Genomic DNA, 21128 nt, shown 5'->3' with positions numbered 1-21128 from the left:
AAAAGAATAGGGACGGGACCTGCACCAGTGGGAGGGAGCTGTGAAGGAGGAAAGGTTTCCACACACTGGAAGCCCCTTCGCGGGCGGAGACTGCGGGTGGCGGGGGTGGGGGGGGCGGGGAGGGAAGCTTCGGAGCCACGGAGGAGAGCGCAGCAACAGGGGTGTGGAGCGCAAAGCGGAGAGATTCCCACACAGAGGATCGGTGCCAACCAGCACTCACCAGCCCAAGAGGCTTGTCTGCTCACCCACCGGGGCGGGCGGGGCTGGGAGCTGAGGCTCGGGCTTTGGTCGGATCACTGGGAGAGGACTGGGGTTGGCGGCGTGAACACAGCCTGAGTGGGGCTAGTGCGCCACGGCTAGACGGGAGGGAGTCCGGGAAAAAGTCTGGATCTGCCGAAGAGGCAAGAGACTTTTTCTTGCCTCTTTGTTTCCTGGTGCGCGAGGAGAGGGGATTAAGAGCGCTGCTTAAAGGAGCTCCAGAGACGGGTGCGAGCCACGGCTAACAGCATGGACCCCAGAGACGGGCAAGAGACGCTAAGGCTGCTGCTGCCACCACCAAGAAGCCTGTGTGCGAGCACAGGTCACTATCCACACCCCTCTTCCGGGGAGACTGTGCAGCCCGCCACGGCCAGGGTCCCGGGATCCAGGGACAAATTCCCCGGGAGAACGCACGCCGGCCTCTGCCGAAGGCTCGCCCAGCACTCCGTGCCCCTCCCTCCCCTCCGGCCTGAGTGAGCCAGAGTCCCCGAATCAGCTGCTCCTTTAACCCCGTCCTGTCTGAGCGAAGAACAGACGCCCTCAGGCGACCTACACGCACAGGCGGGTGCAAATCCAAACCTGAACCCCAGGAGCTGTTCGAACAAAGAAGAGAAAGGGAAATCTCTCCCAGCAGGCTTGGGAGCTGCGGATTAAATCTCCACAGTCAACCTGATATACCTGCATCTGTGGAATACCTGAATAGACAACGAATCATCCCAAATTGAGAAGGTGGACTTTGGGAGCAAAGATATATTATTTTTTCCCCTTTTTCTCTTTTTGTGAGTGTGTATGTGTATGCTTCTGTGTGTGATTTTGTCTGTATAGCTTTGCTTTCACCATTTGTCCTAGGGGTCTGTCCGTCCGTTTTTTCTTTACCTTTTAAATTTCTTTTCTTATTTTTTATTTTAATAACTATTTTATTTTACTCTATTTTATTTTATTTTATCCTCTTTCTTTCTTTCTATTTTTTCTCTCTTTTATTCTGAGCTGTGTGGATGAAAGGCTCTTGGCACTCCAGCCAGGAGTCAGTGCTGTGCCTCTGAGGTGGGAGAGCCAACTTCAGGACACTAGTCCACAAGAGACCTCCCAGCTCCACGTAATATCAAACGGCGAAAATCTCCTAGAGATCTCCACCTCAACACCAAGACCCAGCTTCACTCAATGACTAGCAAGCTACAGTGCTGGACACCCTATGCCAAACAACTAGCAAGACAGGAATACAGTCCCATCCATTAGCAGAGAGGCTGCCTAAAATCATAATAAAGCCACAGACACCCCAAAACACACCAACAGACGTGGACCTGCCCACCAGAAAGACAAGATCCAGCCTCATCCACCAGAACACAGGCACTAGTCCCCTTCACCAGGAAGCCTACACAACCCACTGAACCAACCTTAGCCACTGGGGACAGACACCAAAAACAACGGGAACTATGAACCTGCAGCCTGCAAAAAGGAGACCCCAAACACAGTAAGTTGAGCAAAATGAGAAGACAGAGAAACACACAGCAGATGAAGGAGGAAGGTAAAAACCCACCAGACCTAACAAATGAAAAGGAAAGAGGCAGTCTACCTGAAAAAGAATTCAGAGTAATGATAGTAAAGATGATCCAAAATCTTGGAAATGGAATGGAGAAAATGCAAGAAACATTTAACAAGGGCCTAGAAGAACTAAAGAGCAAACAAAGTGAATCAGTTATACATATACATATATCCCCATATCTCCTCCCTCTTGCACCTCCCTCCCACCCTCCCTATCCCACCCCTCTAGGTGGTCACAAAGCACCGAGCTGATCTCCCTGTGCTATGCGGCTGCTTCCCACTAGCTATCTATTTTACATCTGGTAGTGTATATATGTTCATGCCACTCTCTCACTTGGCCCCAGCTTACCCTTCCACCTCCCCATGTCCTCAAGTTCATTCTCTACATCTGCATCTTTATTCCTGTCCTGCCCCTAGGTTCTTCAGAACCATTTTTTAATTAATTTTTTATTACATCAGTAACATATGAATACTTTCTCCTTCCAAATATTAAAACACTACTGGTAAGGATAAAGTCTTGGACAAACGTCCAAGCAAACGATAAAGTTTTAATTTGTGGATACTGATTTTTTAAAAATGACATCATCCTGTACATATTATTCTTCAACTTGCTTTTTTCATTTGACCACAGACAAGGCTCTGCACCCAATTCTACTGAGGGGAGGGGCTGTTTCTCCACACCAACAGGCAATTCCCCAACACCAGTTGGGTGTCGTATGTTCAACACAATTGTGACACTAATTACCTAGAGAGAGCATCAGATCACACAGGTTAAGGGCTCAGTCTTATGAGACTGCCATCCCCATCCCCACTTGGGACACCAGTAGCAAGCCCAGGCTGTGACCGGATTCCAACGACCTTCTCCCTGGGTTCAATTAATTTGCTAGAGCAGCTCATAGAACTCAGAAACATTTTACTCACTAGGTTACCAGCTTAATGTAAAGGGCTATAACTCAGAAACAGCCAGACGGAAGATATGCATAGGGGTATGTGGGAAGAGCCTTGGAGCTTCCTTGCCCTCTCCGGGCCGCCACCTACCCAACACCTCTGTGTGTTCACCAACCCGGAAGCTCTCTGAACCCTGTCCTTTGTGGCTCTTAATGGAGGCTTCACTACCAAAGGCATGATTGATTAACTCACTGGCCACTGGTGATCATTCAACCTTCAGCCCCTCCCCTCTCCACAGAGGATGGGGGTGGGACTGACAGTTCCAAACCCCTTAATCATGTGGTTGGTTCTCCTGGCAACCAGCCCCATCCTTAGGTACTTTCCAAATCCACCTCATTAATATAACAAGAGACAACTCTGCTGTTATCCCCATTTTTCAGAGGAGGAAACTCAGGGTAGGGAGTTTAAGTCACTTGCCAGAAGGGATAAAGGTGGGATATGAGCCCAGCTGTCTGGCTCTGAGTCTGGGCTCTTTTCCATCACAGAGACTGATGTGAAACAAAACCTTTCTCCAAAGGATGTTCACCAATAAGTAAAAATATAATTACAAATGAAATGCTGCTATACTTGTCTGGGAATGATTTTTTTTTCCTTTGTTAACTGGGGCTGGACAGCAAAGGTAGTAAAACAATACTGTACAGCTGCTTCTAAACCAAGTACAGTCTATCAAACCACTCTATGAAGAAATAAATATACTAATCAATCTAAAGGGAACCATATTATTAACAGAACAAGAAATAGTGCTGATCTCAAGTTCAAAACTGACAGAGTGGGCTTCCCTGGTGGCGCAGTGGTTAAGAATCCGCCTGCCAATGCAGGGGACACAGGTTCGATCCCTGGTCCGGGAAGATCCCACATGCCGCGGAGCAACTAAGCCCATGTGGCACAACTACTGAGCCTGCACTCTAGAGCCCATGCGCCACAACTACTGAGCCCACGTGCCACAACTACTGAAGCCCGTGTACCTAGAGCCCGTGCTCTGCAACAAGAGAAGCCACCGCAGTGAGAAGTCTGCGCACCGCAATGAAGAGTAGCCCCCGCTCGCCGCAACCAGAGAAAAGCCCGTGCGCAGCAATGAAGACCCAACGCAGCCAAAAATAAATAAATAAAATAAAATAATAAAATAAATAAATTTTTAAAAACCCTGATAGCACAGAGTTTTTCTTTAAGAGGAAAACTAGGAAAGTTTTACCTACTGAGTCCTTCCTTTTACTGTTAAATGTGAAAAGATAGGTTCTACTTAAAGTTTGCAGCGTTGTATGTGAAAATACATAATGCTATTGCTAACCTCTACTAAGTTATTCTTGACCAATGAGGAAGGGCAGAAAGCTAAAGGTGACATTCTGAAGAATGAAATCAGGAATTCCCTGGCAGTCCATTGGTTAGGACTCCACACTTCTACTGCTGAGGGCCCGGGTTCAATCCCTGGTTGGAGAACTAAGATCCCACAAGCCAGGAGTCCCCAACCCCTGGCACCCGTCTGTGGCCTGTTAGGAACTGGGCCACACAGAAGGAGGTGAACAGACGGCAAGTGAGCGAAGCTTCAACTTCATTTACAGCCGCTCCCTACTGCTCACATTAATGCCCCTTAAGCTGTTTTCTAAATGGGAGGCCTTGTCTTTGACCCCTTAGGAACCAGCAGCAAAGGTGGACAGAGAGGTATTCCATTTGGAATACCTGGGGCATTTCTCCTCCTAGCAATCCCTATTGACTTCCTAGGGTATAACAGGCAGTCCCCAAAAAGTAGTTTGAAAACCTATTATTAAGAGCCCAAGTGAATTTAGAAGAATGTAGGAGTTATGGGAATGATAAATATAAGTGAGAAAACAGAACATATGTGGGTGGGAAAGGATTGGGAGAACAAAGAATAAACTCTAATACTGTTCACTTTTCAGCTTATACACATGACTTAGACGTTTAGCACATTCAAGCACAACCGAAAGTATAGGAGTAAAGTGCAATTAGAGAGAAATCTCAATGATACTCACTTCTTTAGAAAATCTTGAAAGTCAGCTGGTAAGTCACTAGGGATGGTCACAGGGTACTCTTCACACTCTTGTCCTTGGCTGAGGGAGAGCAGCAGAAGGCCAAGACGCCAAACATCCCCTTTCTTCCCCATTTTATAAGGTAGGGCACTGTCACTAAAACGAACCCGGGTTTGCTCAAACACGTCCTCCTTGCAAATGTCTGCTAGGCGCTTAGAAATGCTGTAGTCTGTAATCTTGATGGTGCCCTCTGCATCCACTAAGACATTCGATGCACTCAGAACCTTGTGCACCACGGAATTGCTGTGCAAATAATCAAGGCCTGACAAGAGCTGAGTCGCGTACCTGCGAAGCTGATGCCCGGGGATAGGGCCCGAGTGGCTTAGGTGGGCCGAGAGGGAGACCCCATTAGTGTGCTCCACTAAAATGTCCACCACAATGGAATCGTCTTGCTCTTTGAGATTCATTGCAAAGTAGCGTACTATGTTTGGATGGCTCAATTTTACCAGTGAGTTGAATTCCGTTTCTGCCCCTTGAATCTGGTATGGAAAAAAACAGTAAGGTGATAACTGGGTTGGTAGGCATTAACTAGTGTTTCACTTTAAAAGTGAAATATTTAATAGAAAATGCACTTTCAAAGGAGAGGAGAAGGAATATGCCCTGAACTGAGTCCTCTCCTAAACCACATGGTCAACCTACAAGTTCATAAAAATGGACAAGTTTCAAAAGCAACTTCTTTTGCGATATGGCCAACAGAAAAAAGAAACATTAATTTAAAAATAAGTTTTCCTGATTATAAAGATTCACTGTCAAAATTTTAATAAGTACTAATACAAAAGAAAAACCCCACAATTTATCTTTATGGTCACTACCCAAAGACAACTGTTAAGATTTCAGTGTCTTTACTTCCAGGTTTTTTTTTTTTGTCATAAATACACATACATTTCCAAACACAATGCTTTAACTACTGTTTTATAACCTTTATTATGTAACACTGCAATATGCAATATTAAATGCTCTCCTTAAGCTCAGTATTATAAAGAACAATAAAATTCTCCAGTCCCCAAAAATTCAGTTGTGAAGCAGTATTTCAAAAAACTGAGAAAATGCAAATGATTGCAAATAGCACAGTTATGAAGTACTCTTTAATCCCAGTTGGAGAGACAGCTATTAATGGAATAATAAGGGCTGAGAAAGGAGGTTGAGAAGCAGCTGCAAAAGTTTTGACCGTGTTGTGAAAGTTCTGAAAGAGGCAGCAGGGGCTGAGAAAACTTATGGTCTTCCACCACCCTCTCTGGTTAAACAGATCTCATAGCATTTTGGGTCATCTTTGGTGGCCAATGAAATGAACAGCTATTTTATTCTGTCACCGCCTTAAGCTCGAGATTAGTCCTTTTGTTCAGTGAGCCATCTTGGATGCCTACCTGCTTTTTGCACTTATCAATCTTCTCTTTTTCTTGACTGGTAAGGAATGGACCCATTTTTTTCTGCCACTGAAGAACCCACTCATACAACAAGACAAAGCCGCCAGTGGCTGTTTCCAAAGCATTGTAAACTAATTTTCCAAGCTGCTCATCACTGCCTGCACATTGAAAGAAAATATAATTAAATTTCACTGGTACATTTTCTGTGGGCATTAAAAAAAAAAAGAGGGAATAGACAATCATTCATTCAACAATGGATACCATGTACTAACTATGAAAAATGTGATTTCATGTAATACATGCTCTTTTGTAACCAATTTTTGGTATTTAACAATATACTCTAAACTCTAAAATATTAAATTTTACAAAGGGACAAGATTCGACAGTGAGATCTTAGTATCGGACTAATGTTTTCTTCTACTAGCCGTTATTGACGATGTTACTTTCATAACCAGTCCACCTCTGATGACCGCGCCTGCTGGTGTGGTAGAGTAACCCTCACAGAGCTGCTAAATACCAACTAATGTAATAGAAGGTGTTTCGAACTAGGAACGCTCCATCAATGCAGATGAGTGTACACAGTGAGAACAGGTTTTAGTAACTTGGAAATTTGAATACATCAATGATTTTCTAAACACAAAATGTGAATATGCTCAGTAAATACAAACTGGCCAATGGCTTCAAGGGAAGGAACCAGTCGTGACAGTTTAGATTTGAAGCGTGTGAGAGAGACACATTCATTTAGCGATAGGCATATGGTTTCGACCTATACCTGGGAGAGCTCAATTTTTGTAACACCAAAAATTTTCTTACAAAAATCTGAATTTTTATTAAAGACTATAATAGAAAATCACCAAAAAATTGGAAGTGGAGAAAAATATCACCCACAATATCACCATTTCGTTTTATTTCTCTTCTAGCTCCCTCTACCCGTTTTTTTTCCCCTAATTTACCAAATTGTAGCATATATAACAGGGTTTCTCACCCTGGACACTATTGACATTTGGGACCAGATAATCCTTTGTTGAAGAGGGCTGACTTGTATACTGTAAGATGTTCAGCAGTATCCCTGGCCTCTATCCACAAGATGCCAGTAGCACCCCTTACCCTAGTCTTAATCATCAAAAATATCTCTAGATGTCACCTAACGTCCCCTAGGGAAGAAAATCGCCCCAACTGAGAACCACTGATATTCTTTTCTTTTTCTCGTATTCTTTTTCTCTTACTATATAAATAATATTGATAGTTCTCCATGATGCTACATTATCTTCATAATGAAAAGTGAAGTAACCTGTATACATAAGACAAAGTGGTCTTGGCAAAAATACTTTGGAGAAATGTGGCTGAACTAACTCACCTAGAGAAGCAGTTTTACTTCATAGAAATGCTGACCATTTAAGAGATTTTATTTTAAATGATCTGTTATGCTAGTCATAATTCCTGACATTCTCAGCTAAGGGGAAAAAAAAAACACCCAATGTTTGAAAATGTGTCAATCAAAGGAAGCAACCTGTGGAACGTTGGATCTATGCAGCACACGCTGGAGACACATGATAGTAAACGTTTATGGGACGGAATGTGATGTGATTTACATAAAGCCTAATTAAATTCGTGAATTATATGGCACAATGTCTTGCAATATTTATCTCCCCAACTGGGACTAAGTGGGTATTTCATAATTGCTGGTTGGGTTTTTATTTTGTATTATAGTTCATTATTGCCACCCTCCTTTTGTCACTTTTGTGTGATGGGGATAATAAAAGGGACAAAAGAACACACTGCAGTGAGGCTGAAGGAAAATGTTACCAAAAGAGCTCAGACTGATACTCTACTATGTGCTACCAATGATCATTTATACAGAAGCCTCTATAATGCTTTAATATATAAGGAATAATATCTAGGGAAGTTCTTGATTCCCTCTAGTTCCAACAGCTTTAAAGCAAATGTTAATTTATTGATCTTTTACAAAAACATTTCTTAGAAAATTAGGGCATATTTTAAAAACTAGACCCGTCATGAGAAAACAAAATAAATAATTTACTTGGTGGTTTTATAAAAAAAAAGTTCAGGCTGCAAATGTGTCTCCTCATGAGGGTATTAAATAAGGTGAATCTGTCTAATGAGTACCAGTGAGACTAGGAGACAAAGGTAAGGTAATAAGCAGTTGGATTAATTTGCCTTCCTGATTTCCCCAGATTATTAAAAGTAGTGAGTTTTAATGTTGCCAATTCATGAGTCGGAAATGCCTCAGAGTCAAGGACAGTCTCAGGACCAAAGCCAAGCATCTCTATCAAGGTCTTAAACCTGCCCAAACAGTTGCTGTGTCTGAACAGGGCAGGCTCTGCGTATGTGCAGAATCCTGCATGGTCCAGGCTGCCTCAGTCAGCCAAGGTTGAGTGTCCAGATCTCAGACACTTCAGATGCTTGATTTCTTCTCCCTCCACCTGCTGCCCTCTCCCTGGCAACTCCCCTGTTTACTTATACCTCCTCAAAGAGGAAGGGAAAAGATAACGAAAGAAAGCAAACTTGATCCAGGTAATTTAGCTACCTGTTAGCTCTGGTAAGAATACTCATGGGATTGAAAATTGAACTTAATTGTCAAATTCACCATATGCAAGTGATCCCTACACCAATTAGTGGCTGTATCTGTATGACTGATAAAAGATCATGTACATTTAGGGCAAAGGAAGTAGATACTGAAAACTTGATTTTAATATAAACAATTCAAATAGCGAATTGCTGAATGAGATTCAATCCAAATAGCCACCTGCTAAATAAGATGGCTAAACTGCTAAATAAAACACATAGAAAATAAAGTGGTTTTCCTGGTCTGGTACCGCATGCCAAGCAGGAAAACGCTAAGCAGGTGGACAGCAAATTAAGAAAATGAGACTTGACCATTAAAGATCATAGGCATTAGAACTCATCTTGTTACACATATTTTATCAGCAACAGATGCACAAGATGCAAAATTCTACTGATTCATAATATTCCAACCATTTTGGTTTTGAAAAGCTTGGCTAATTCTAATGACGGCAAATTTTAAATTACCTTTCTGCTAACGATATTGCCCCAAGAACCTGGGGTTTTATTTCCATTTTACAGAAGGGGAAACCTGAGTGACTTCTTCTAGTCATCAGGAACAGGAGCTAGGTTGACTATCATCTTAAAGAGTCTTCCTTGGACCGCGCTGGTCTAGACGATGCGGCATCTATTCTACCCCATTCCTTCATGATTAACTTTCGTCATTAGAATAATTTAAATGAGTTTAGCTAGTTTACTCACCAATACATTTCCCTTTGTGCACCATGAGCTGATCAGGACTACCCATAGAGAAATACAGGATTTCACAAGAGCCAGGAGAATCTTCACTACTACACACAGAATACTGACGTTCTCGCCTTAAAAATAAATTTGGACAACGATTTTTTTCTTTAAGATTAACACAGGAAATTCTTGCCCCTCCATTTCTTCCTGCTTACTAGCCCACTCACTGTCCAACATCTGTCTCTGCTGGGAACTAAGCTGAAGGTGCTAATGGGAAAGCTGTCCAAGCCCCCACTCGCCATTGAGTCTTCCCCACATGAACCCTACAAACCCCTGCTCTAACACCTGTGCTGCCCAGTATGGTAGCCACTAGCCCACATGTGGCTACTTAAATTCAATTCAAACTCAATTAAATGAAAAATTCAGTTCTTCAACTGCAATAGGCACACTTAAGTACAGAGATACCTCATTTTATTGTACTTGGCTTTATTGGACTTCAAAGCATCTGTGGCTTTTTTTTTTTTTAGATTGAAGGTTTGCGGCAACCTTGCATTAAGCAAGTCTATCAGCTCCATTTTTCCAACAGCATTTGCTTACTTCAAGTCTCTGTGTCACGTTGTGGTAATTCTTGCAATATTTCAAACTTTTTCATTTGTATTATATTTGCTTTGGTGATCTGTGATCAGTTACTACTACGACTCACTGAAGGCTCAGATGCTGTTTATTAGCATTTTTCAGCAATAAAGTATTTTAAAATTAAGGTATGTACATTGTTTTTTAAAAATATAATGCAATTGCACACTTAATAGACCACAGCATAGTGTAAACATGACTTTTATATGCACTGGGAAACCAAAAATTCATGTGACTTGCTTTATTGTGGTGGTCTGTTCCCACAACATCTCTGAGGTATGTTTGTACTCAGCCCCAAGTGGCTAGTGGCTATATAAGCAAATGTTATTGGGCAGCATTGATCGAGAACATTTCCATCATCACAGAAGTTCTACAGCAGTGATTTAGCTCTATTCCATATTGACCCCACATCTCGTGCACACACACATCTGGAGAAACCTGCAAAATGGCGGGCTTGGAGCACCACAAATTCCTGATCACCAACTGGGCTTCCCACTATTGAATGCTCATTCATTCTCTTTCTGGTCTCTGCTCTTCCCCTTCACGACTTCTTCAAAACACTCAAAGCCCAACCCCTCTTCTTCTCTTTCCCTTTTTCTACTCTTTTTTCTGAGTGGGAAGCAATAGCTGGGAAGCTAGATTATAACGCAAATATAACGAGTAAATTGGGAGAGCTTTGCAGGGATGAGGCAAGGGAGAGAGCTCTTGATGGTCAGGATTGGACACGTGGAAGAAATGCTTTGATCCCTAGGAAGCAGCCCTCTCACTCTGAGTGTGATACTGACCTCCACTTTCACTGAGAACATGAAGAAATGAGCAGTGAAGCCCACACTTTCTGTGGGTCCACCTAGAAAGTTACTTGGCGTCTGCCCCATTTTTTCTTTTTCCCGGACTGTGAGGAAGGACAGCTGCCCTGTCCTCAGTTCCATCCCTACAGTCTCCTCTGGGACCCTGCTCCATCAGTTAGTCCCTCTCTCCTGTATGTTCAATCTGTTCCTCTATACCGGCTCCTTCCCTCAGCCTATATATCTTTCCCACGTCCATTCTACTCTCCCTCAATCCCATGCCCCACCTTGTTTTTCATTTTCAAACTTCTACACTTGCTGTCTCCATGTCTGCCCCTTCTATTTACTCTTCATGGTACTGCGAAGTCAATAAAGCTGCCACCTCCGTCCTACCCACTTTCGATCTGATTTTTCCCCTTGGTTCTTTTTTTTTTTTTGTGGTTGGTGGCACAGTCATCCATTCTGTCTCACTAGTCAAAAATGTGCACGTCTCCCTGAGTTCCTAGATCTCCTGCATCTAACTGATCCCCAAGTATCAGCCTCTCTTCTCCAATTCCCCTGCCCTGTTCAGGACATCACTAAATTTCTCCCGGATACAAGAAATACCCCATTATTAACTGGTCTCATCACCTTCAATCCTATACACCTTTCCCCCCACAACACCCGCCCACACTGCTGACAAGACCTGTTATGACTTGAGTCTCTCATACCACATGTGTGTCCACAAATTCCAATACCAGGGTATGACTAAATACACTGTAGCTCTGTTTAAATTTTGACTTCTCAAGTTATTTGTGCAACCCTGGGCATACTGAAATTTATAGAGAAAAGGATAAGAGTGAAAGTTTAAAATGATGTGCTAGACTTATTAACATATAATAAATGATCCAGAAGCACCTCTACATGAGCTTTGCCCCCTCCAACAGATGGTGCTAATAGTCATTTTAGTCTAACTCCTCTATGTTCTTTAGTTTACAGTGTGTAAATGCTTGATTTTAAGGCGTTTTAGACTATTAATCACCCCATCATGACTGTTAAGTACAAACCCAATGAGAATGTTAAGAGTTCTAGTAAGAAAAGATGTATCATTAGGATTGGAAAAAAACCCAGAGATCATTTTAAAAGTGAAAGTGTCAAGAAAAGGACAAATGTGGTACATGCCACACGGGATAGATTGACAGCAGGAACAGTTCTGAAGGATAAAAAGTAAATCACAGAGAGTTTGAAGAGAAGGAACAAAGAAGTCCAACATCACTGACGTTTCCTGTTTTCACCCAAAAATGTGTACATATTGGAGGCTCATACTGTCTACTTTGGACTCATCAGAATTGGGTTCAGAACAACCTTCTGGAACCTAATCTATTAATAAGTAAAACAGCTCCTAAACTCCAGCAGAAATAGCCATCCCAATGCAAGCAAATGGTATTTAGAAGCAATTAACACTGGTGCCATTGCCAATGATTTTTTTAAAAAAGATTTATTTATTATTTATTTTTGGCTGCGTCGGGTCTTAGTTGTGGCACACGGGGTCTTTCGTTGCTGCACATGAGCTTCTCTCTAGTTGTGGCGCGAAGGCTCCAGGGCATGTGGGCTCTGTAGTTTGTGGCACGCAGGCTCTCTAGTTGAGGTGTGCGGGCTCAGTAGCTGTGGTGTGTGGGCTTAGTTGCCCCGCAGCATGTGGGATCTTAGTTCCCTAACCAGGGATGGAACCCGCATCCCCTGCATTGGAAGGTGGATTCTTTACCACTGGACTACCAGGGAAGTCCCATCATTGCCAATGATTAATTCTAGATTATGGAATGTTCATGGGGGTTTGCAATATCATTAGAAATATCACCCATGTTATCAGTTTTTCCCAGTAGCTGTGGCAGTACATAGGATAAAGGGTGTTTTAAACAAAATTGCCAAATAACATTAACTGGGTTTTATAAAGAACAGATAATTAGACACAGTTCAATTTTAGAAGACTAAATTAGGCATCTACGACCTTGATACCTCAAATAAGAAGAAAATATGATTTTTTAAAAAGCCAAGTAGCAAGAAAAGAGGAAGCAATTTGTCTACTAGGGACTTGAGAATCAGACTCCCACCCAAAAGACTGCTCTGCCAACATGGTCAACGGTGTAGATGGTTGGGATGGGACAGAAAAAGGGAGATCTCAGATGAGACACAGGGGGCTAGGGTAGTCTCACCTTCCCGCCTAACTCACCAAGATGCCACAGAAAACTCTAGCTCTTGGTCCCCCAGTTTGAAACTCCAGGCAGCTCTGTGGACATAAAGTTAGTAAGAATTGCTGACATTGCTTAATTTGAAGTGAACCAGTATATGCCTCCATGGAGCCAACTGGAGAGACTGTGAACAATGGAGGCTCACAAGTGTGGAGAGATGTATCAAGGATTCCCTCTTCCCCTACCCACATCCTTAATACTTCAGTGGTTCCCCAGCCCATGTCTTATACTTAAGAGACAGGCTGGGACCTGGGACCCTTTGCTGCAGTGCTTTCACCTGGACAAACATGTCTCCTAGAGCAACAGAAGACAAAGAAACTATAAGGGACTAAAAATAACTGCGTGCATGCCCCCTCGGGGCAAATTATGAACAACGAGATACAAAAAGACCAAAAACCCAACTGCCACTTCTGAGGTGTTGGGAGCAAAGCAGGGTACTGAGCATGCACCCTGCACACAGCACCACCAAGGGGGTGGGGCTGACCACCCAAGTCACCCCTCCGGCCCAACCCAGGGGTCTGCCCCTACCCTCACCCCATTTAAGGCACCAGCTTGCCCCCCCACCTCAGAGACAGAGCAAGGGCACCTGTTATTTGCTCCCATGTGCTACAGCACGAGTCCCAGTAAAGCCTTGCCTGAATTTCTCATCTGGCCTCATATCAATTTCTATTGATTAAAGAGTCCAAGAACCCAGCTGGGTAACACTCATACCCTTAATTATCTCTTCTCTGTAAGGAGGAATAGCCAGCAGTTACCACACCTGGTGTCAAAATCAGGAAAACAAACTACCAGACAACCTGATGCTGTTTCCTGGTGAAAATGGGTGATGTATCCTAGATTCTGGGCTACACTTTAGTAACCTGCACAGAAGGCAAGTCTGAAACGGTGAAAATAATCCTCTACCATGAACTACTTTATAGAATTTTTTTTTCTTTTTTTGCTTCTCCTAAAAAGTTCAAAGTGCCCATTTATGAGATACAATATCCCTGGGAAGAAGGCAGGAGAGAACTATGTCTGCATTTACAAAAGACAGCTGGACACTGAATGGTTAGTTTAAACTGACGCTTTAAAATAGTTAGTTTTATATTATTTGAATGTTACCTCAATTTGAAAAAAAATAAAAGGTAAATCCTTCAAGGGGGAAAAAAGACAACCTTAAGGACACAGAAAATAAAGCTGTTCAACAAAGACAAAAACACATCCGTGAAAAGCTGGGCCAATGGGGCTGGCCCTTGAGTATCAGGCCTTTAAGCTCTTTCCACTAGAAGAGTGAGTGGTTTTCTGTTCTCTTTCTCTTGTTTTACGCAGTAGAAACCTTTCATTAAATAAAGCCTTACTGATTTTTGATATGCCCACATAAAAAGAAAAGCTGAGTCACCCTGGTTGAAGAGACTGCAGACCCTACAAGTGCCAAAAAGACAGTCTGTCCCTTTCTATCATCCTTCCTGACTCCCTCCCTCCCTTCATCAGACGTTTACTGAGCACCTACTCTGTCTCTCCCAGGCACTGTTCCAGGACCTGAGGGAAACACAGATGAGGTCCTTGCTCGCATGAACTTGACATTGTCATGAAAGGAGAAAGACAATAAAAAAGCAAACAAATGTATATGAAGTTCAGTTAGCAGTAACTGCTATGGAGAAACTTAAAACAGGGAAGTGGAGAACAAGTGACTAAGCAGGGGAGCGGGGTGTGGGGGGTGCTCGGGGAAGGCGTCTGAGGTCACTTGTGAGCGGAGAACCGAAAGATAAGGAGTCGGCCATGCAAAGTGCCCCAGGGAGAACGTAGCGGGCAGAGTGACTGGAAGAGGCCATGAGATGGGAAGGAGCTTGGTGTGCGCGAGGGACTGGAAGATGAGCGTGGCTGCCGTGCAGAGGCTAAGGGAGGGGGAGAGTAGTATGAAGCATGATGTGAAAACTGTTCCTCTACTGTTGCTCTCCTGTTCTCCATTCTCCACTGGCAGCCAGGAAGAACTGCACTCAGCGTGGATCAGATGGCATCTTATTCCTCTTTAAAACCCCGAATGGCTGCTCGTTACACCTAAACTCCTGACCCGACCAACAGAGCCCTCCGTGACGCACCCCTGCCGCCCCCTTGAACCACTGTCTCCATGCCCGCTCATTCTAGCCACGCTGCCCCGTTTGATGAGCTCTGGGCAGCACAAGACCAGGCTGGCTTCGGGTCTTCTGCTCCGGCTGCTCTTTACCCGAACAGCTGGCTCCGTTCCATCACCCAGATCCGGTATCTGTGCCCCGCCAGTCGAAAGCCACCGTCCTTCTGTCACTCAGGATCCAATCCTTGGACTCCAATCTGAAGTAGCCATCCAGTCTTTCTTCAAGACAGCCTATTCAGATTCTCTGCGGAGCGCTAGTCACTATCTGACATTTTCTTGCTTGCGTGTGGACAGACTCCTCCAACTAGAATATAAGCTCCATGAAACCAGCGTCCTTCCTGATCTTGCTTATTGAATCCCCAGGACTCAGAACAGTGTCTGACCTTTAGTAAGTGCTCATTAAGTATCTGGTTCTAGATTGTATTGTTTTTAGTCACAGCCAATTCGAATAATGCCTGCTGACAACAGTGATGACAAGGCCATCTCTACTAACTCTATAAACTGTATCTACTAACTGAAAGAATAAAATGGAACACTAGTTATTTCCTTTGGCTTTCCAACTCAAAGACTAGTGAATAGCAAGGAAGAAAAAGAATCAGGAGTATGCCATGAGGTACTTCAGTATATCAAAGACTTTTTATTTCTTAACTGAAGAAGCATGTAAACTATATTTTAAGAAAGATTCATGCTTTTCTAGCCGGTAGCCAACATAGTGCCAGAATTCATGCAGGTTTGTACAACAACGTTGGCAAACAATACATAAAAAATGATTTCTTCTTGGATGCTCATGGAATGTCACATTTTATCCAAGACATACAAATGGCCCTCTACAAGCACTACATGAAAAGTTCTACCTATGTCAAGGAGGGAGAGAAGTTCCCATCCTTCCTTGAATAAACTTGCTAATAATCTCTGATCTCAAAAGCCAAGTCTAATCTTGGACCCGCTGTCTACAGTTAGCCGCAAAAATGGAAATGTTTAAACTAAAAAAAATTGTTTTTTATACATCCTTATTCATGGCATTGATTTATTTCCACTGTTTCTAACACAGTAGGAATCTGTCAATTATTTCCTACTGAAATACTCTGACAACTTCAAACTATGTTGTCTAATGGAAGCCCAGTTGCAAAAACAATCTAAATTGGTGCAAGGAGTTATAACCTTAAAAAGGAATTGTTACCAGAAACTGCATTCAAGAAAAGACTTAGTTCACCTTAACAGTAGGTGGTTGAATGTTAATATCAAAATAATTTCTGAGCTGATTTTTTTTTAAGTAGATAATTAGGGAAAGAACTGAAATGATTCCTTCGTATAAACAAACTGTAACCCGAAAGATTATATAAGCTTTTAGTTTGGTACCTAAAATGTTTCTTTTTATAGAAGAAAATGTTGGTTTTAAGTGCTGCTTAGATTCTCACAAGAGATAGTTTAAACACATAAAGAAGCTGAATTATAATACCTATACTACTTAATCACCCACCTACTCACAAATGGATTCTGTACTAAAATTCCTTTCTGGTCCACAGCGGGTCACAGCAAATAGACAGGGAAGTCTCAATTCTTTGGTGGAAAAGGATGTGGAGGAAGAGATAGTACCTTTCATATCATCTCTGGTGACAGGGAACAACCCAGGAGCCCACCTGCAGTAACAGGGAAGCCCAGTGTCCTCAGTAGCAACAGGGAGGGGAGCCCTGACAGCAAACTGGGGCTCCCATCCTCATGTAAAGGATCTCCCACACCCGTGCCTGTTTTGGAGTATCCCCCGCATCTGTGGTGGGACCTAGGGAGTTACAGACTGCAAACACACACAGTGTGAAATCTGACTGGATGATGATTCTGACAGAGAAAAGTTTTAAAATCACTTACTGAATAATTAGATCATTAAAAGTCAGATCAAACTGCACTGGAGGCAAGACTGTGAAGTGTTGTAACTGTTATAAAAGGGAATGAACCCTAAAACTGGTTTCATGAAAGATACTTGGAAAGTGTTAAATGAAAATTTCATTTCATATTGCTAACTAATATATTAAGATATACAGGCGCTGCAAAAGTTATTAAAACTATCATGTGACAATTCCACCAAATTTCACTACAAGTTGTTTTAATTCTTCTACCTCTTTCATCCCTTCAGATCAGAAACCTCAGGGACTCACCTAGACCTTCCAGATGAGTTGGTCCGATGTTTTCCATTTCCTATAAAGTCAGGAGAGCCTCCATGTAGAATGGCAGCTGTTCTGTGTCCTCCTGGGTCTTTCCTAGAGGTATGATCTTGGTTTGACAAACTAGCTATTTCTAAACGTTCCTTAAAAAAAGAAAAGTAAAACCTACTTTAGATATGTTATAAGTGGAAGACAATCCTGGTACATAATTATAAATATGTAGAGAATGCAACTCTTATTTAAGCTGAATGTTTTCAAGTGTAATAAAGTTGAACTCAACTTTTAAAAGTTTAATGTCCAAATATGTACTGGTTCAAGAACTGAAGGCCAGGTTACCGTTTCAAGAGAATGTGAGTTTTATAAACGAAAATGCTTAGAATCGTGGAATATACATGAAAAGTTAGGGAGAAGAGCAAGAGATGAACAGAAGGAGGCATTCAAAGAGAGAACAGATTCAATATCCTATAATAAACCATAATGGAAAAGAAAAAAAATGTTCTAGTACCGTTTGCTGAAAAGGCTATCCTTTCTCCAGAATTATCTTTGTACCTTAGTCAAAAAATCAGTTATATATACATGGGGTGGAGGGGGTCTATGTTTGCATTATGTCTTCTGTCTATTGACAGAATTAGTATTGTTCTGTTATCTCTCTTGACTCCAATATTAAACTATTTTGAACACTGTAAAAAACAAACAAACAAGGAGAGAGCAGAGTGAGTGACAGGAAGGCAGATCAGATGTAAGATAGGAGAGTTGGTGGGAACAGTAACATCACCTTAAATTTGTATACAGCTTTGTACGTTCACAAAGGGCAGTACATTTATCTGTGGGAATAATTACATAAGACAGAAAGGAAGGCATTATCTGTGCCGTCTTAAGGGGTGAGGAAAATGAGCCTCGGAGAGTGTCATCTGTCAAGGTCGCAGAGCCAGGCAGTAAAAAAGCCAAAGCTTTCAGCCAGGTGCTGCTTACCTGCACATCAGTGCCTCCACCCACTGCACCTCATTGCTTCCCTTAAGTTTAATGCCATATTTCTCTAAAAGAGAATGAGCAAAATTGTCTCTGGATTTCTCCAAACATGTGTAGCTGGTTTTTGATTGAGTTGGACTCAGGAAAAATATAGGAAAAAGGACTTTATCCTTTTCCACCCCTGCTTTTTAAACCAGCTCTGTTGAATCCTTCTTTTCCATCACTGAATGAAATCTCAGGGAAATCCATGTGGTTTCCATTCACTCTTCTGTATGAACAAATCGTTTTGTTTTCCAAGTATTAATAATTCCAGTCTGGTTTGATTATCAAAACTTCAATCTCCTCTGTCCTTCAACTCTTTTGATAAACTACTGTAGTCATGTAAGCCAAAGACATCTACAGATAACATACAACTCTACGTTTTGTTACTTATTTGGAGAATCTAAAATATATAATGAATGATATTTGGGGGACTTTTTAGTGCTTCATTTTAAGCTTTACTACTGATACTAACAAAGGACGGGAAAAAGAATAATGAAGGAAAAAGAATAATGAAGAATGAAGGACAGGGGTCCTGACTTCTCAGATATTCAAACATTATAAAGATACAATAATTCAAATATCATCAATGGAAATAAAAAGATTTTATGTTTAGCAAAATGTAAACTATTTGAGTATGGCAGAATTGCTAGAGTACCTGCTTAGCCATTTCTTTCCTTTTTTTCTCTTCTTTTATCTCTTCTTTCCTTCTCTGAATCTCATGAAGGATTTCACGTTGCTGAAATAAATCATACTGCCATCAGATGCTGATCTCTGAAACCCATACAACATACGAATTCTGAAATCACAAAAAATCTTTTGAATTTCAGTAATTCAAGCTCTCATCTCCTAAGAGATCTGAATATCTAGAACCTTAGTACAAACTGTAGTTACGTCAGTTTTATTAGAGTTCTTAGGCAATAGGCTTCCCACTTAAATGGGCGTGAAGACTGTGGGGAGGGACACGTACTCCCCATTTCTATGTGGACGGACTTTTTTTGGAAGCACGGAGTCCTAACCACTGGACCACCAGGGGATTCCCAATGTGGAGGGACTTTAACTGCAGCAACACCATGGGCCGCTCACTGCTCCCCACACTTGACTGAGACCCTCCTCTTTGATACCTGCCTGTCTGCAGAGAACATGCACTTGCGCCTACTGTTGGCCAGGCCGCTGGGTGGAGGTGGGCTGAGCTGGGTGCACACCCACAAGCCACAGACCTTCAGGTGCATTCCCCAATCAGTTTTCTCAGTATTAAAAGTGGCATTTTGATCTCTATCCACTTGACTCATGTAGCTATTACTCAAATGATTCTGAATTTTAGGTAGAGAAAAATAGTGTTTTTTATGAGCTGCCTAAAATTCCAGGTTATAAATATCAAAACCATTGAGAAACTCACCCAAAACTATTACAGCAATAATATAAAGCATACCCAAAACTTACAGCTAGTTATTATAGCAGGACACCAAAACAAGTCTGTTAAATATCTTTATCTTCTAGTAAAAATGTGTCTGCCTAAGAACAATGACAACAATAAGGAACTTTAAACCCTAAATGGTAACTAGGCTATGCAATTAAACAGGAGATAAGCAGTAACAAAATGAATGGAACTGGGATTTCCCTGGTGGTCCAGTGGTTAAGACTCCGTGCTCCCAGTGCAGGGGGCCCAGGTTTGATCCCTAGTCAGGGAACTAGATCCCACATGCTGCAACCAGAAAAAAACAAACAAACAAAAAAATCCCTCATGCCACAACTAAGACCTGGCACAGCCAAATAAATAAATATTGAGAAAAAAATGAACGGAGCTCACAAAGACAGTGTTAACATAAGTAAAGGATGAACAAAATGAAGCAGGGAAAAAGAACCAGGAATAAGAACCTAAGAAAAGCAGGAAAAACAAAACCCTACAAGTAATTGCAACACCTAAGGGAAAAAAACTAAAAAGCCTCACTGAGAGATAAAAATAAATGGAAAAACATTCCTGGATAGGAAGTCTGAATACTGTCATAATGTTAATTCTTCCTAAATGAATACATAAGTTTAGTGCAATTTTACTCAAAATCCCACAGGCTTTGTTTTGTTTTGATTTTGAGAAAGCAATCGTATAACTTATCTGTGAGAATAGCCAATAGAAAAAAAAAAAAAAGAATGAAGGATGAAGGGACAGGGGTCCTGACTTAGACAGTCAAACGTTATAAAGATACAATAACTCAAAGGGTGCTGTAGAGACTGAAGAAAAAAACATGAATTGAACAAAAGAAACAATTCACAAGTAGAACTTAGTATAAATGAGTAGGTAGAATACACTTTAAAGGAATTATTACAAATCACTTAAAAATGAATGATTAAAAAAAATGAATGATTACTTAATAAATGTGTTAGGAAAATGACTGGGAAAAAAAAAAAAGAAAAACTCAGACCCTCATTTTTACAACCCACACCAAAATAAGTTCTAGATAAGTTTATTAAAAGACTAAATAGAAGGAAAAAAAACCTTAAAAATCAGGAAGGAAATTTAGATACATGTATTAACTCTGATTAAAGCATTTTTAAAATAACACAGCAGTATACATCCGTACGCAAATTAAGAAAAAGTAAAAATGGTTAATGAACAAAAGAAAACGTTCAGTCTCTGGCTTTGGCTACTCATTTGGGCATGAGATACTTGTCCCACAGAGGGAAGAAGATAATAGCCTCTGAACTCCTGCACAGCTTTACAAGCACAGAAAGAGCACCAGAAGTTTGGTCAAGCCAACTTCCTTTTTCTTTTATTTAAAAACC

At 41.7% G+C, this 21128-nt stretch overlaps 1 protein-coding gene across 1 annotated transcript in view; it reads right to left on the bottom strand.

Annotated features, from left to right (window-relative positions):
• EIF2AK4 (eukaryotic translation initiation factor 2 alpha kinase 4) overlaps positions 1-21128 on the bottom strand; it is a 113916-nt gene that overhangs the window by 67932 nt on the left and 24856 nt on the right. Inside the window, exons 5-9 of the mRNA XM_065873047.1 lie at positions 19006-19086; positions 17334-17482; positions 9443-9558; positions 6158-6315; positions 4737-5272 (exon numbers count right to left, since the gene is read on the bottom strand). Coding sequence (XP_065729119.1) covers positions 4737-5272; positions 6158-6315; positions 9443-9558; positions 17334-17482; positions 19006-19086 — 1040 coding nt within the window. The remainder of the gene's footprint in view (positions 1-4736; positions 5273-6157; positions 6316-9442; positions 9559-17333; positions 17483-19005; positions 19087-21128) is intronic.

This window comes from Phocoena phocoena, chromosome 2 (genome assembly GCF_963924675.1).
Source record: "Phocoena phocoena chromosome 2, mPhoPho1.1, whole genome shotgun sequence".
In the NCBI taxonomy this organism is placed as follows: Eukaryota; Metazoa; Chordata; class Mammalia; order Artiodactyla; family Phocoenidae; genus Phocoena; species Phocoena phocoena.
Note: the sequence above shows the minus strand (reverse complement) of the source record. Positions and strands in the feature narration are given on the sequence as shown.